Here is a 17,688-nt window from a genome sequence, read left to right on the forward strand (position 1 = left end):
TGTGAGGGCACAGCAATATTTGTTCTGACAGCTGTGACTAGCATCATCACTTCTTTCTGCTGCAGGGAAGTCAGTCTGGGCTTCACCAAAGAAGGACAATCAATGTTAGGGAGCACTGAAGATGTGCTAAGAAACTCTATATTTCATTTTCCTCTGCTTTGTTGGCCATCTGTATATTTTAAACGTTTGTATTTTTTGATGTCTATAAAATGTAACTGAAAAACATTCAGTATATAACAGTGTACAATATTTGTCCCTAAACATGGATGTAAAAATGATGCTGAACCAACTGTTCTGAAATCTTTTCATGAGTGAAATGTACACATGTTGATCTCATTGACTGATGAGCTGATCAAAGTTAACGGTGTTTTTTTCTGTGTCATTCAGTATGCCCAGATAAGGAGCCAGGACTGCAACCATGGATGCCAGGACACAGTGAAGACCACCGTGTGACGATCAGTAATAACAGCACGGTCCTTCTCACAACTTCAGCTACTGTCCACTCTATTGAGATTCTCAGCGGAGGTAAACTGGACAAATCTATCATCTCTTTATCTTTCTCTAAACTGAAGTGATATTTCAGGAGACCGGTGAAGAAAAGCTTCAGCATAGGAAGAAAACTAGCAAGAGAAAGGAAGAAGAAAGAGACCATGATTCTTACATGCTTCAGAGATAACAAAAGGTGTCCCATAGTTGCAGTGGTTTGGGATTGTGGTTTGAATTTAGCTGAACCCAACACAGACCCACCAGAGAAAAGTAACATTTGGACTGTGTAATATGAGCAGTAGGTGAGGTGTTTTGGTGAGGAGTAGGGGGGCATAGCTTATCTGTGTTTGAAATACTCCAGGAAAAGTCTTTCAGTCTAACTAAGGCTGCAGCTACACTGGGATTTACAGTCACTGAACTCGTAGCCCTTACCAGAACCCCCCAAACCTGCAGCTTCAGTCTCAGAGGAGCTCAACAAATTTTGCCACTCTACCAGTTGGTCCAAGCACATTCTCAACCCCCTACTATACACCCTGTACATCGATGACTGCTCACCAGCCCACCTCAACTAACGTCATTGTCAAGTATGCTGATGACAACACCATGGTAGGGCTCATCTCTGATGGAGGTGAGACAGTGTACTGGGCAGAGATGGAAAACATGTCTGGCTGTTGCTCCGAAAATAGCCTGAAGCTGAATATCCTTCAAACAAAAGAACTTGTAATGGACTTCAGGAGGCACGGACTGGTCCCCTCCCCTCTCATTATAAATGGGGAACTGGTGGAATCTGTCTCCACCTTCAGATTTCTGGACACCTGATCTCATCTCTGCTGATCTCGTTCACAACACCATTGCCCTGGTAAAGAACAGCAGGATCAACAGCAGCTGCACTTTCTCCATGTCCTGAGGAAGAGTAACTTGAACCAGAAGCTGCTGCTGGCCTTCTACTGCTCCTCAGTGGAAAGCATGCTCTCCTACTGCCTGGGTTTTTGATACGCAGGGGCATCAGCGTAACTTTGTGGGTAAATTCCCAGATGATTAAACATGCGACTATTTTGCTGGTAATACCTGAAATGAGTAAAGAAAATCAACAGCCTATTTATGCAAGATAATTCATAGTTTTATTGGGGGGTTATATTGGTTCGGGGGGTCATAACCCCCCTAACCCCCCTGGAACTTACGCCCCTGTGCAGGGGTCACAAATGAGAAGCCTTACAGGGGCTTGTCCTTCCATGATGCTTCCTCTTCTTTCTCCTTCTCTTGCTTGCGTTTCTGCTACCTGAGATATTCACTAAGAAAACTATTAATCTTCCTGATTTACTCATAGATCTTTGTTCTTTTATCTTCGCTAGCAGTTCTGACATCCACTAGTCCTTGGCCACCTTTCTTCTGTTTAGCGTACAGACTCAGGGTGCTGGCTTTGGGGTGAAACCCTCCATGCATAGTAAGGAGCTTCTTTGTCTTGGTGTCAGTGGCTTGTTTCTCTTCTGTTGGCCAGCTGATTGTTCCAGCAGGTTATCTGATTACTGGCAGAGTGTAGTTGCTGATTGTCCCTGACTCTGCAGGTATTTGATGGTTGCAGTTTCTTAGCAGCTTCTTCATTTTTCCCAATTCCCTGTGGGATTGCTTGATGGTCTGAATTTAATTAAAAAGTGAAAAGTATATAGAGTATATTGTGCAAAAGAAATCATTTTAATTAATGACAGAAATGTGGTAAACAAAGGGCTACGGTCGTTCTGAGAGAAGTAATACATGCAGGATGTATCACTGAATGCTTATTTACTACTGAGCTGAAATCATTGAACTACAGACAAAGTAAAAGAGATAGCTGTCAAGCTACATCCATGTATGTGTTTGTGTGGAAAGCCTGAATTCAGGGCCATAAATGGTAGGAAGACAGAAGGAGTTTGTGGGCACAGGGGCATGAAAGACCTGCCAGGAGGCTTCATCACTCACCCACCCTCCTCTCTTCCCCACAGGAAAGCTGGTGATTGCTGACACCAACCGGCCTATACTGCTTCGGACAAAACACATTCTGATTGGGAACAAGGGGGAGCTGCACATTGGAAGCCCAGACTGTCCTTATAAAGGCAACCTCACCATCTTGCTATTTGGAAGGTGAGGGTTTATAAAACGTAGCAGAATAAAAACACTATTTGTTAAAAATGAGTTATTAGGTATTTACTGTTAAGAAAAAAAGTAAGTGTAAGATTTTTACCACGTTTACTAATTGGTGGATACACCGTGTTTAAAAAGCAGTGATTATACTTGTTTGGAAGAAGGTAGCAGTGTGAATCACAAGACTAAAAGTAAACTGAGTGGTAAAGAAAGGATTGTGGTTTGGTTAAAATGGAGCGACTTGGTCCTGAGACCCATCCGAGAATTCTTGTGACGCACACATCAGGGGACTGACTGAGGCTCGTGTGACGCCACGTGACTGTGACGGGAAGGTAGAATGAGGCAGCAGAAGAATAAGACCAGTAATGAAACTTTTAACAGAGAACGACCTCAACATACGGTAGTAATAAACAAATATGTTCGATATCCCAATGTGTTGTCTTTTGTTATCAGTGATGATAGCGTATTAAATAGTGAATTTGTTGTTGCACACAAACTAATGACAAACATTATCATATTAGACTACTTGTGATTAGTAAGAAAAATATTTATTATCATTTTGCTGTTAGTAAAAGATCTATTTACTCATTTACTTAATACCTGTTATGGTTATTAAAAAGTATTAATTGATGCCATCTTTGTTGTCTTCATCAGGTTTCATGAATTTGACTGCATAGTTTTCACCTAATCAGACACAAACTCTAACGGAATTTTTTCTAAAAATTAATTTAGATTAATAAAACAGACAAATTTTTAGGTAAAGTAATCACGAGTCACAGCCTGTTGTACAGGACTTGTGCTCTCTTGTTATTTGATTCTTCTGTCTCTCCTTAAGACCAACTATCTAACAAAACTGACACACATAAAAGATTTTTGGGTTTTTTAATTCTTGGAAGAGAAAGAAAACAAACTCTTAATAATTATTCTGCAATAATTTGTTTGTATAAACCGACATCAAGGCTAACTAAAGTGCACTCTGTGTCTCAAAGCCACTTGAAAACTGGCATACTGTCCAAACATTTATCATTCTCCATTCTTGTCCATAGACTGGATGACAGCGATGAGGAGCACAGCTACTTTGGGAGGAAGTACATTGGCGTGGGGAGTGGGGGGACACTGGAGATTCACGGAGAAAGGAAGCTGTCCTGGACATTCCTCAACAAGACCCTCCATCCCAGAGAGAGCAGTCAAAACAACTATCTGTTCCAAAGAAGCTGGGGGAATCGAGGCATCATAATCCACGTAATCGACCCCAAGACAGGGGAGGTGCTGCATGATGACAGGTGAAGTTCCTCTTGAACATAAGGGCTGCATCAGAGCTGCAGTAAAATCTGGAGACTTAATTAGAGAAGTAATGATCTGGTAACTGTCAGATCATAAGCTTCTAATGAAGGGTTGTAATGAAGTAGACAAATGTGCTCTTAATAAATCTAACGGTGTTTTACAGACGGATATTACATTTAGAAATCAATGACATGCTTAATATCCTTTCATTAATAATAAAATCTATTCAGCCATCAGGTCAATAGGTCCAGTAAAGTGACATAAATATATTATTGAGCAATATTAGTGTCAGCCCTCTTTCGAAGAGAGATTGTTACCAGTGAATGTCAGTTGTTACTAAAGGGTCATTTATCATGACTCTTTAGTAACATTTATTTCAAAAGTGTCATTTACAACGGACATTTTATGCTAAAACATAACATCAAAAAATTCTCATTTCATGAGTGAAGTCTTACCAACTGCCATTCCTGTCACAGAAATGCACTTTGGCAGTCAGAAAGGCTGAAACAGAGTTTCTTTTTCTATACAGTGACAATGATTTTCATGTTTGGTGGTGACATTGATGAATAAAGACCACAGTTACTGTCCTTGAATTCAATTTGATTCAGTTTTATTTATATAGGTCCAAATCACAACCACAGTCAACCTACAGAGAACAATGAAACAAGTCAAGCACTTGGTGACAGTGGGAAAGAAAAACTGCCTTTTAACAGGATATAACCTCCAGCAGAGTAAGGCTCATGGAGGGGATGTGTGAGTGGTCGAGGGTGAAGTGGGGAAGGCAGGAAAAAGACATGTTGTGAAAGAAAGCCAGAGATGAATAAAGAAGAAACCGGGTCCAGGGTTTAAGGTCACTAATCCATCCCTAACCATGGGCTTCATCAAAAACTCTTAAAAGTAGAGAGGATGTCTGTCTTCTGAAACTGGGAGCTGGTTCCACAAACGAGGTGCCAGAAAGCTAAAGTCTCCTAAAGCTAAAACCTGCAGGACGGCGATTTTACTGCAAAATGAGAGAGGTGCTCGGCAGACTTACCTGTACATAGGGGTAGAAATGGTTGCAGCAGCTACTTAAAATCAGTTGTCAAAAGTGAAATGCAGTCGTAACTCTCCTAATTTTATTCTAGTTACAAGGACAATGCCAATTCAATTTTTACTCAAGCGTGACTGAAACATTATTGGTTAGGTTTTTAAACTTTGTTTTAAACCATTTAATTACAAGTAAAAATGCGTCAGAGATTCATTCAAGCTGTGAACCGCTCTGAAGCAAAAAATGCAAAGTGGCAAGTGTGCAAAATAGCTCGTGTTCTCCATGTCATCTCATGATGGCAGACTGTTTGCAAAATAGCACAGCTTTCAAAAGTCCCCTGAACAGAAGGCGTAAGAATTTGGTGCTTTTCCTCTTTTATCTGTCTCTCTTTTAATCTCTGCATCATTCTCACAGGTTTGACACGTACCGCAGCAAAAACGAGAGTTATCGCCTTGCAAAATATGTCGATGGCATCAAGCCTGGGCTCATACTGGCGATGATGGTCAATGACGAGGGCTCCAACAACTTGGAGGACTCCGCTAAGAAGAGTATATCCAGGCTTGGCAGCAAACACATCGGGAGTCTCGGCTTTCGGTAGGCTATTGAAACACAATTTTAAAATGAAGTCCATCAACCTCTGTAACCGAACCTGTCATTTTGCCAGGTGTGTCACAGGAAGTTGATTCATTTAAATACACTCCCCCAATTCTACCAAAGCATATTCTAAATGATACTAATTCTCTTGTCCCTGACGAGTGTGTGTAAACTTCTGAGCTCAAACCGTGTCAGGAAAGAAAATGTGTTTTTGAGCTCTCAGCACAGTATTGTCCAGAGCATTCATTTCATGGACTGCTTTGATTTAATGAGAAAATGTTAGAACCTCAGGTGAAGCACCTTGAATAGTTGTCCTTTTCTCTAATCAATGCCTGAAGCTTTTGGGGATCTCTTGGTGATTAATGATTTTCTACAAACTATGTCAAGGGTAATATTTGTTAGGCAAACTAACACTGGCCACTTTTCTTTTGCTTGCACAGTGATAAAATAGCAATCTAAAATATAACTTTAAAAAGGTGAGAAGTATTGGAAACAAAGAAAGGACATTTGTTTTCTAAGAGACAACTGCAGTCTGCTGCAGCAACTCCTGATTGGAAGACTTGTACTTTTATATCTGGTTATAAAGTCTTCTTGATCATTTAGAGAATAATGTGCCATGGGAGAGCAGACAGTGTTCGTCTTTGTTTCCTACTGAGTTTCCTACCGGTCAAAAGTTTCAGAACACCCCATTTTTCCAGTTTTTTATTGAAAATTATGCAGTTTAATGTCTCATTGCACTCTTAAATGAAAGCACAGTACAAATAAGCAATTGGAGTTAAAAAAGAAATCATCGAATGTATGCTAAACTTTTGACTCATCAATGTAGACACCTTTGGCAGCTATAACAGCTGAACACACCTGTGGCGTTCTTTCTAAAATAGAAATCAAATATTCTTCAGAACGTTCTTCCCATGTCTGTTGCAGAACTTCCCATAAATGTGGACCTTGTAGCTGCTTTGCTTTCACTCTTCTGTCCACTTCATTGCAAACCAGCTCGATGGGGTTTAAGTCTGGAGACTGTGCTGCCACTCCATGTTTTCAAGCTCACCACCTTGTTCTTTCTTCCTGAGGTAGTTCTGGCATAGCTTGGACTTGTGTTTTGGGTCGTTTTGCTGTAGGCGCACACCAGAGGGTCCTGCATGGTGCTGCAGAATGCTGTCGTAGCCGTTTTGGTTCAGGGTGCCTCTCACTCTGTACAAGTCACCGACCCTGGATCTAGCAAAACAGCCCCGGATGATGGTCTGTCTCTCTTGCATTGTTAATTGCCTTTTTCTCACCATTGTTTTAGCAACACGCTACTTTCTGCAGTACAATACTGTTCAACAGATGCTCACGAGGGTATGATACCACGGTGTGCTCCAAGCCAACACTGCTTTTATGCAGACAGAGGGGCTGTAAGTAATCCAGAAAAGTTGGAACACCTGTAGGAATTAGTAGTACAACAGCTTTCAGAGCTTCATCAACCTCCATTGCTGCAGAGCAGCTTTAAATAGTTAACCCAGGTTTTGCTCCCTGAAAAAGGCCTTTTTTTATAATTCTCAAATGTACATTATATTCAGTTTGGGTTAACCTTAACTTCTTTTTTTCAAAGCTCTGGCAGTTCACCAGTTACCTTTGTACCATTTCAAGCTATTCATTGGACTTGAATGACATGAATTGCAATTAAAAAAACTGGAAGAATTGGGGTGTTCTTAAAGCTTCTACTGGTAGTGTATTTTTCCAGATTTACATTAAACTAAACGGCTTTCACATTCACTGTTTCAGGCAGACCATTTTTAGCTGTGTTTCAAGTCTACCTGCTGACAATAGCCAAATATTACGATTTAGATTTGTTCATTATGGTTTATAAGTAGCACACAGACAAGTTCAGTTCAGTTTACCACCATTTGAGAAAACGTGCTTTGATTCAAATGTTATGCACTTATCTAAGATCGGTGGCTGTGCCTCAGGTGGTGGAAGGTGAAAGGTTGTTGATTTTAAAAAACTGTACAGTCTGCAATAAACAAAAAACAACACATTTAGAATAAAAGTACCACGAGCGCCTTGTAAGGACCATGCACTATGAGATACTGTAGGAATTTATACACTCATAAAAAATGGAGAAAGTAAAAATGAAGTTGGTTAAAAACAGTAAAAGTAAGACTTGCAGTGTTCAAGAGAGAAGTGCAAATGGCAGTAATAAATCATATGTAGACTATAAACATCAGACATATTTGGGATCTTCTGCCTGAAAGGTGTGTTCACCTGTGAAAGAATGAAGAGTTGTTATATAGCTTTAACGAGAACGGTAAGAGTGAAGCGGTCTTTATGGTTGGATTAGTCTGAGGAGAAGGACCTGTGCTTATTCAGTAGTGTGGAGTGGAGTGGGTGTGTTGTCCGTGATAGAAAAGGCGTTTGTTCAGTGACCCCTGACCCTCACTGACAAATGCCTGTAAATTCTGACCACTGATGCTTCCAGCCTTGTGGATTAGTTTTTTGATCCTGCGGCATCTCTGGCACTGAAGCTGCCCCCCAGCAGACAACAGCAGAGTAAACAGCACTTACTTGGTAGAAGATCTCCAACATGATGCTGGACACATTAAAGGATCTGAGTGTCCTCAGAAAGGCGTGTCTGCTCATCTCCTTCCTGTACACAGCATCACTGTTGTCATTCAGGTAAAGTGGGCTTGACATACCTACTACAAAGACTAAATGTGCATACGTGTGCTGATTAAAAGACACACATTTACATATTATGGAAGCTGTGGAAGCTAAGAGCACTGTGTGAAGTTATGCTGCACTCACTGTGTCAGTGTGTATCATGCATGGGAAATGGAAACTGAATCATGAATCACGACCAAACGACTGCTGAGGTCTCCGATTTTCTAACATTAGTGTTCATACTTGTAAACTGAGACCTTTTTCAAACAACACTACTGTGCTCTTCTGTTTTTGAGAAAAAGAAAAGAAAGGTGACTTTGCATGGTAAAATACAGGCCTGTGCGATTGTGCTTTGCACCGTGTTTGTTAGTTGTAATGTCAGCTGCCTTGTTGTGGGCTGAGAGGAGATGTTGGTTAATGTTGGCAGTGCAGGCCCTGTGGTTAGCCCCTGAGCCGCGCAGCATTATGAAAATGAATGCTGCAGATGAGAGCCGGGAAACACTGAGAGGGTTTTATAAATGACTTGAGGACAGAGACACAAGTTAACATTCCTTTGCCAATTTGCACTTTCTTCCACAGTTGTAGATGCTGTGGAGGACGATCGGAGCAGTGTTGAGGCGACAGAGGGATTCCTGCCTAACGACTCTTGTCGCCGGCTCTCCTTACACTATTGCCAAACAGGCAGACACTGGTGTCATCAGGAGAGAGAGGCTGTGTAATTTGTGGTGCACCCAGAGACATTTTAATAAGCTGGAATTTATGAGACTCTGCAATACATTTTCAGTTATGTCATTTTCATATCTTTACTGCAGCTGTCACAGCAGTACTTGTGGCAGCATGCAGAAATACAGCAACACAATGCTTATTTGCTCCATAAAAATCAATTTAAGTAAATCAGCATGTACAGATGAGCTTTAAGGTGTAGATACCAACCCAATCGTTTTCTTAAAAATGTCCACTTTTAATTTGTCCAAAGTAATTTGATATTTTTAAAATAGACTCATTTTATATGTATAAAAACTGCACCAAACAAATGGTTCAACCATACTAACAAATGTCTGTGAAGGTTCTCAGTCAAAGCTCTTTAGACATACTAACAAAGGAACAATAATTACCCAAATGCCCTGCAGAGTTTGTAAGTTTGCTCACTTCCACAGAATGAAACAGGAATTTTCTATTGTAGTTTCATTGAGACAGAATATCAGCAAGAAATCCAGAAAAATACAAAAGTTATGAATTGATTTGCATGTCAGTGGGAAAAATAAACATTTGATCCCCTACAACCCAGCCAAACCTTAGGCTCTCACAGGTTGGCTGCCTATCACAGATTACAGTTAATCAATTACAGATACTCCTGATCTCAACTGTACCACCATCCACAAAATCAGTTTCTTCTATTTCAACCTCTACATCACTATGGGCAAGACCAAAGAGCTGTCAAAGGATGTCAGGGGTGAGACTGTAGATCTGCACAAAGCTGGAATGTGCTAAAAGACCAGCAGCAAAAAGCTTGGTGAGAAGTGCAACGAGCAACTGCTAGTTTGATTATTTGGAAAGTGAAGAAATACAAAAATAAACATCAATTGGCCTCAGCTTGTATGGGGTGAGGTAGGAAGTCATTGTGTTTTTGTTTGTTGGGATTGCCCACAGCAGTTCATCACCATATGATAACTGTTTTTATTATATAAATCATTCTGTTCAAGTCAAGTAGAAGGATCCTGGGAGAAAAAGTACATGATTTCAAATGGTTAAATAAATAAACAGTGTTTACCCAGAATGAGTGACAATGCTATCTTTGCTGCATTAGAGTCCAAACATCTCACTCTCCATGCTAAGACACCCCAGTTTTTGTGGGCTGTTCTTGGTCTGCAGTGGTCAGTATCTATCAAAATTGGTCCTTAATGGAGCAGTGGTGAACCAGCAACAGCGTCATAGATGGAGTGAGGCCAAGAGTGAGGGTCAGTGTAGTCATATCCAACAGATGAGCTATTACAGCTCAAATTGCTGAAAAAGTTCATGCTGGTTCTTGGTGAAAGGTGTCAGAATGCACAGTTTGTTTGATATGGCATTACATAGCTGCAGACGAGACAGAGTGCCCATGCTCACCTCTGTCCACCACTGAAAACACCAACAATTTGCAAGCGAGCATCAGAAGTGGACCGGGTGCATGAGTATCACTTACCTAGAGAACACCCAGCGTCAGGATGCACTATGGATAGAAGGCAAACCAGCGAAGGCAGTGTGGTGCTTTGGACAATCTCCTACTGGGAAACCTTGGGTCCTGCCCCACCTCCCAACTTATAGGACCTCAAGAGTATAAACCATCTAAAAAAGTGTCACCTTCTTATTCATCAATGATTGAAGAAAATAAAGACAACCCTAGATTTCTCTTCAGCATTGTAGCCCCACAAACTGTCGGAGCTCTGTTTACCCAACCATTCTTTTAACGCTCACTAGTAATGACTTCATGATTTTCTTCCCAAATACAATTTTAACTGTTAGAGAAAAAATTGCTCATAACTATCTAACAGATGGAACATTACGTACAGCTGCTTTCAATATTATTGATATTTATTTAGTCTTTTTTCCAATTGATCTTTCTGAATTAACTTCAATAATTACTTCCTCCAAACCATCAACGTGTCTTTTAGACCCCATTCCTACAAAGCTGCTCAAAGAAGTCCTGCCATTAATTAATTCTTCGATCTTAAATATGATCAACTATCTCTAATAATCGGCTATGTACCACAGGCCTTCAAGCTGGCTGTAGTTAAACCTTTACTCAAAAAGCATCTCTAGACCCAGCAGTCTTAGCTAATTATAGGTCAATCTCCAACCTTCCTTTATATCAGACATCCTTGAAAGAGTAGTTGTCAAACAGCTAACAAATCATCTGCAGAGGTTTATTTGAAGAGTTTCAGTCAGGTTTCAGAGCTCATCACAGCACAGAAACAGCTTTAGTGAAGGTTACAAATGATCTTCTTATGGCCTCTGACAGTGGACTCATCTCTGTGCTTGTCCTGCTAGACCTCAGTGCAGCGTTCGATACTGTCGACCATAATATCCTATTAGAGCGATTAGAACATGCTGTAGGTATTACAGGTACTGTGCTGCAGTGGTTTGTATCATATCTATCTAATAGACTCCAGTTTGTGCATGTAAATGGAGAGTCCTCTTCACACACTGAGGTTAATTATGGAGTTCCACAGGGTTCAGTGCTAGGACCAATTCTGTTTACATTATACATGCTTCCCTTAGGCAGCATCATTAGAAGACATAGCATACATTTACACTGCTATGCAGATGACACCCACTTTTATCGATCCATGAAGTCATTAAAACACTAATTAGTTAAACTGCAGGAATGTCTTAAAGACATAAAGCCCTGGATAACCTCTAATTTTCTGCTTCTAAATTCAGATAAAACTGGTTACTGTAGGTTATTATACTCGACTATGAAAATCTTAAAAACATGGTATCTAACCAGATACTTACTCTGGATAGAAAAACCTTGGCCTGCAATGACACCATGAGGGATCTTGGAGTCAGTTTTGACCGGGACATGTCCTTCAATGTGCATATTGAACAAATTCTAAAATCTCTAAAATCCTGTCTCAACATCATATCTTGTGGATTTATTCCAGGCTGGACGACTGTGATTCATTATTATCAGGATGTCCAAAAAACTCCTTCAGCTGATCCAAAATGCTGCAGCAAGAGTCCTGACAGGGACTAGAAAGAGAGAGCAGATTGCTCCTGTTTTGGCTTCCCTTCATTGGCTTCCTGTTAAATCCAGAAACAAATTCAAAATCCTGCTCCTCACATACAAGGTCTTAAATAATAAGGCCCCATCTTATCTTAATGACCTTGTAGTACCATATCACCCCAATAGAGCACTTCGCTCTCGTACTGCAGGCTTACTTGTTGTTTCTAGAGTATTTTAAAATAGGAGGCAGAGCCTCCAGCTTTCAGGCCCCCTTCTGTTAAACCAGCTCTTAACCTTTTTTCACTCACCAACTGTTTATACACCACTCTACATTTAATTATGAGTTATAATTATTTTCTAGCTCTCTTCTACAGCCTGTCTTTTGTCTTGTTTCCATCCCCTCACCCCCAACCAATCACAGCAGATGGCCCCGCCCCTCCCTGAGCCTGGTTCTGCTGGAAGTTTCTTCCTGTTAAAAAGGAGTTTTTCTTTCTCACTGTCACCAAAGTGCTTGCTCATAGGGGGTCATCTGACTGTTGGGGTTTTCTCTGTATGTATTATTGTGGGGTCTTTACCTTACAGTATAAAACTCCTCAAGGCGACTGTTGTTGTGATTTGGTGCTATATAAATACAATTGTATTTAATTCTTCTCAGAAAGAGGTCACTGTGCTTAAGGGAAGCAGACTGGACCATGATTGGGTTCTTTATTAATGTCCTGTAGTTACAAGAGAGAGATCAACATGTTTTAGTTTCAGAAGTCATTCCCTTGCTGTCACTACTTCTGAGAGAACCTCATCCTGTGAATGCAAACGCAGTTGCATTCACAGTTGAGTTGAGCTGTCAGCACAATGACAGCATTATTTTATTGGTCTTGTTGAATCTTGAAACAAGATTTGAAAACTTTGGGTTCTGCAACATGGCACATGCTGAACCTGTGAAAAGAACAATCATTATTGGCAGTTCTTAGTCCAGACAGTTTTGCTTCTGGCTCAGCTTCATTTCTTATTCATTTCATCTCTCGCTTCTGTTCTTTCTGTGCCTTCTGTACATTTTTTCATTCCACTCTCTGCCCTCGTTCTACTGCTTTCATCTGTCTGATTTGCTACCATTTTCTGGCTTCTTTCTTCATATGCTTTTTTTTTTGTTATCTACAGGCATCCCTGGACCTTTATAGTGACAAAAGGTGATGTGTCTTCTGTTGTGGAGGACACTGCTGTCTATCAAGGTAGGAATTTTTTTTTTTTTTTTTAAAAACCTAACCCTGCCACTAGCATGATTTTAATGGGATATGACATGATCAAAGCATTTTTCATCCAGGAAACCCAGCAAGTTTTATGTTACGGCACTAACAGCATTTGTTGTAACAGGGACTAAGGCGTCTTCAGAGGCCCGGAGCGCTCAAGTTTTTCAGTCAAGTTTTGGGGAGCATTTCACCGTCACCGCCAGCAGCCAGTGGGTCCAAGGTAACTCTGCGGACACATAGCCACACCAGTGTTTCTTTCTGAAAAGAATGGGAGAGCAGATACACAGACAAAAGTATGCAGCGCCTCAGTGTCTCTCAAGATGTTAAACACCACTTAGTTTTTATCAGGGACACACTGCCATCCAAAATAAATGCAGCAGAAGTCATTTGGATTTAACCACAATGGTACCCAAAGAATAGGGGCAGCCAAAGCAACAGGTTTTACTGGTGCACTAATATGAACAGAGCCTTTTCCCTTAAAGAGCCTGTTTCCAGTGCTCTTTACCTTGCTAGTTATACCATATACATATATATCTCCCAAAACTTGCACTAGTGACCACAAACCTTTGTTACAGTCACCCACAAGGGTAGCCCAAACAGTTCCCATTATTACCAACTAAGCATACTAAGCTAACTAAGTAATGAACAATGGTTTGTTTTTTTGTTTTTTTACATACAGTGGCTTGCAAAAGTATTCGGCCCCCTTGAACTTTCCCACATTTTGTCACATTACAGCCACAAACATGAATCAATGTTATTGGAATTGCACGTGAAGGACCAACACAAAGTGGTGCACACGTGAGAAGTGGAACAAAATCACACATGATTCCAAACATTTGTTACAAATAAATAACTGCAAAGTGGGGTGTGTGTAATTATTCAGCCCCGAGTCAATACTTTGTAGAACCAGCTTTTGCTGCAGTTACAGCTGCCAGTCTTTTAGGGTCTGTCTCTACCAGCTTTGCACATCTACAGACTGAAATCTTTGCCCATTCTTCTTTGAAACAGCTCCAGCTCAGTCAGATTAGATGCACAGCGTTTGTGAACAGCAGTTTTCAGATCTTGCCACAGATTCTCGATTGGATTTAGATCTGGACTTTGACTGGGCCATTCTAACACATGGATATGTTTTGTTTTAAACCGTCCCATCGTTGCCCTGGCTTCATGTTTAGGGTCGTTGTCCTGCTGGAAGGTGAAGCTCCGCCCCAGTCTCAAGTCTTTCGCAGACTCCAAGAGGTTTTCCTCCAAGATTGCCCTGTATTTGGCTCCATCCATCTTCCCATCAACTCTGACCAGCTTCCCTGTCCCTGCTGAAGAGAAGCCCCCCCAGAGCATGATGCTGCCACCACCATATCTGACAGTGGGGATGGTGTGTTCAGAGTGATGTGCAGTGTTAGTTTTCCACACATAGCGTTTTGCATTTTGGTCTCATCTGACCAGAGCAGCTTCCTCCACATGTTTGCTGTGTCCCCCACATGGCTTGTGGCAAACTGCAAACAGGACTTCTTATGGTTTCCTGTTAACAATGGCTTTCTTCTTGCCACTCTTCCATAAAGGCCAACTTTGTGCAGTGCACGACTAATAGTTGTCCTGTGGACAGATTCCCCCACCTGAGCTGTAGATCTCTGCAGCTCGTCCAGAGTCACCATGGGCCTCTTGGCTGCATTTCTGATCAGCGCTCTCCTTGTTCGGCCTGTGAGTTTAGGTGGACGGCCTTGTCTTGGTAGGTTTACAGTTGTGCCATACTCCTTCCATTTCTGAATGATGGCTTGAACAGTGCTCCGTGGGATGTTCGAGGCTTGGGAAATCTTTGTGTAGCCTAAGCCTGCTTTAAATTTCTCAGTAACTTTATCCCTGACTTGTCTGCTGTGTTCAAGGTTCAAGGTTCTTTATTTGTCACATGCATAGTTATACAAGTATAACACACAGTGAAATGTAGCCTGACACGCTCCTCGACATGTGCAAAAAACATGTACAAAAACTTCATGGTGTTGTTGCTCCCAATATTCTCTTAGACAACCTCTGAGGCCGTCACAGAGCAGCTGTATTTGTACTGACATTAGATCACACACAGGTGCACTCTATTTAGTCATTAGCACTCATCAGGCAACGTCTATGTGCAACTGACTGCACTCAGACTAAAGGGGGCTGAATAATTACGAACACCCCACTTTGCAGTTATTTATTTGTAACAAATGTTTGGAGTCATGTGTGATTTTGTTCCACTTCTCACGTGTGCACCACTTTGTGTTGGTCTTTCACCTGGAATTCCAATAACATTGATTCATGTTTGTGGCTGTAATGTGACAAAATGTGGGAAAGTTCAAGGGGGCCGAATACTTTTGCAAGTCACTGTATGTAAAAAAACAAAAAAACAAACCATTGTTCATTAACTACTTACTAATTGTACGATCGCTAGCTTAGCCTGGTTATGTGTAATTTGAACGTTTAAACGAATTACACATTATAGATTTTGGGAACATAACATAAGCCACGTGGACACTGAAGACATCAGAAACTGCTGTAAAATGGAAGAATTCCCACATGTGACCGAAATGGAAGCATTCACAGAACAGAGCAAGATGTAGAAGTAGCTGAGGTCATGAAGCCAGCAATACGTTACATTTGTTAGCAGTTAAGAGAAGGAAAAACATCACTTTACTACACTCCTGTGATCACCACACTGTCCTCCTGGAAAGTTCTAGTTATCAGCTGTTACATGCTGTGGGGCTGTGCTACATCTTAGCAGTTATCTTGGCTGTAGCCACATGGCTACTCTAGAATGAAAGAAAGTCTCTATGCTCCATGTTTTTTAAAACATAGAAACATTTTCCATCAAACTGTTATATTGTTACAGGCTGCCGGGGTGCAACATAGCTAACACAAGCAAAATCTTCATGCTTTTGTTTCAGGCAGACTGGCTCATGTTATTGACACTGGGTACTATTGTTGCACTGCAGACACACAGAGGTAGTTGTGGCAGCTTCTGACCAGTAAATGTCCTGCACAAGTGTTGCAATGACACATTGTGCTATAATAAAAAACTACTTCATATCTGAAGGACTTCTGTGTTTAAGATTCACACTACAGCTTAGTGCAACGACAAGGCAGAACATGTAACAATATTATTACAGGGAAATATTAAATTCCAAGTAGAACCTGGTGTTCTTTGTAGGTATCTATGCAGTGTGGTGAGATACAATAAACACACCCAGACAAATCCTGGCATCCCCACGATACTCTGAGCATTGCTTGATTGCTGTCCATCTTCCAGGCCAGGCTGTGTTAGCTACTATCAGCTTACAGTCTGGTTGCTTTGCTAATTAGCTGCTCACCTCACCAACAGGCAGTAACATTTTCTGCTGTCAAAAGTATTTTGTAGGGACAAATGTACAAATAAACAGCCCATCCCCCCCTGCTTGGAGTATAGACTCAGTATCTCGACTCCAACCTCTGTCGCTGCAACATTGGTGTTACAGAGGAATATAGTCAGTAAACTGTGTTCAATCAAACAAAGTGCAGCAACATATTGCTGACATAGACTATATTTGCTGTGTCAATAAGCTATGTTAATGCCTCGTCAGTGCTACATCTTTTCAGTGGGAAAACAATGTTTGTGCTACATAATGTCTCTCCAGTCAGATCGTGCAGACAGAGAAAAGGCGTTGGTGAAACAGAGGTGTGCGACATCATCCCGAGGTCTTGCTCAGGAAAAAGCTACATTAAATCTGTGTGGGTAGTACTAAGAAACAGAGAAACAATCGCTTCCCAATATGCAAACACCTACCACTACCCACACAGAGGATATACATCGGCAATATATTGGTGTGCTAAATAGGTAGCGTTAGTAGGTAGTTGAGTGGTAGTCAGCAGAGCTTCAGGGCCGTCCATAGTCCTTCATTTAGCTCTTTCAGCCGTTTATTAAAGTCTTCATCAGGAGTGGCAGAGGAGTTTCTTATAAAAAAAATAAGGGCCAGAGCTCTGCTTCCTCACAAAGATGCACCTCAGAAAGAAGACTTACACCAGATCAGGTTCCCTTCAGTTCACACAAGACCATCAGGGTGTCTGATCTGGAATCAAAGGTCTTTCCTCTGACACAAACTTGCCCAAAGCACTTAATCATTTCAAGAGTCTGTTCAGTTTGGAAATCTCGTTCTTTATGATCACCTTGTTTAATTTTCCCAAGATTTTACGCCTGATGCCCTTCCTGACGCAACCCTCCTCATTTATCTGAGCTGACTCGTGGTTCTCATGGGTGGGTTAAAAAGAGACATGCAGATGGACAGATGGCAGCAATTTTTTCAAAAAGGATAGAAATGGCTTTGTTGAAAACATACTTTAAGAAGAGGGAGGAACATAGGATGACCTATAAGAGTGGATAACGGTGCATACAGGTGGACAGAAGGTGCAATCTCAAAGAGACAGGAGACTGCAAGCTGCTGTCAGGCAACAATGTAGTTAGTCAGCATCAGATAGTAGTCTGTAGGATAACTCTGGACATGAAGAAGAGAAAGTAAGTGAAGGCTGAGGCAAAGATTAAATGGTGAAAGGTTGTAATAGAGTTCAGCGAGGACACTAGTCAGCACGCT

General features: G+C 41.2%; 1 protein-coding gene across 2 annotated transcripts in view; it reads left to right on the forward strand.

Annotated features, from left to right (window-relative positions):
• Positions 1-17,688, forward strand: part of cemip (cell migration inducing hyaluronidase 1) — a 152,512-nt gene that overhangs the window by 61,129 nt on the left and 73,695 nt on the right. For both annotated transcript variants that reach the window (XM_026185444.1, XM_026185371.1), the window contains exons 3-8: positions 388-525; positions 2,466-2,604; positions 3,651-3,887; positions 5,330-5,509; positions 13,011-13,081; positions 13,224-13,319. In XM_026185444.1, coding sequence (XP_026041229.1) covers positions 388-525; positions 2,466-2,604; positions 3,651-3,887; positions 5,330-5,509; positions 13,011-13,081; positions 13,224-13,319 — 861 coding nt within the window. The remainder of the gene's footprint in view (positions 1-387; positions 526-2,465; positions 2,605-3,650; positions 3,888-5,329; positions 5,510-13,010; positions 13,082-13,223; positions 13,320-17,688) is intronic.

This window comes from Astatotilapia calliptera, chromosome 1 (genome assembly GCF_900246225.1).
Source record: "Astatotilapia calliptera chromosome 1, fAstCal1.2, whole genome shotgun sequence".
Lineage (NCBI taxonomy): Eukaryota > Metazoa > Chordata > Actinopteri > Cichliformes > Cichlidae > Astatotilapia > Astatotilapia calliptera.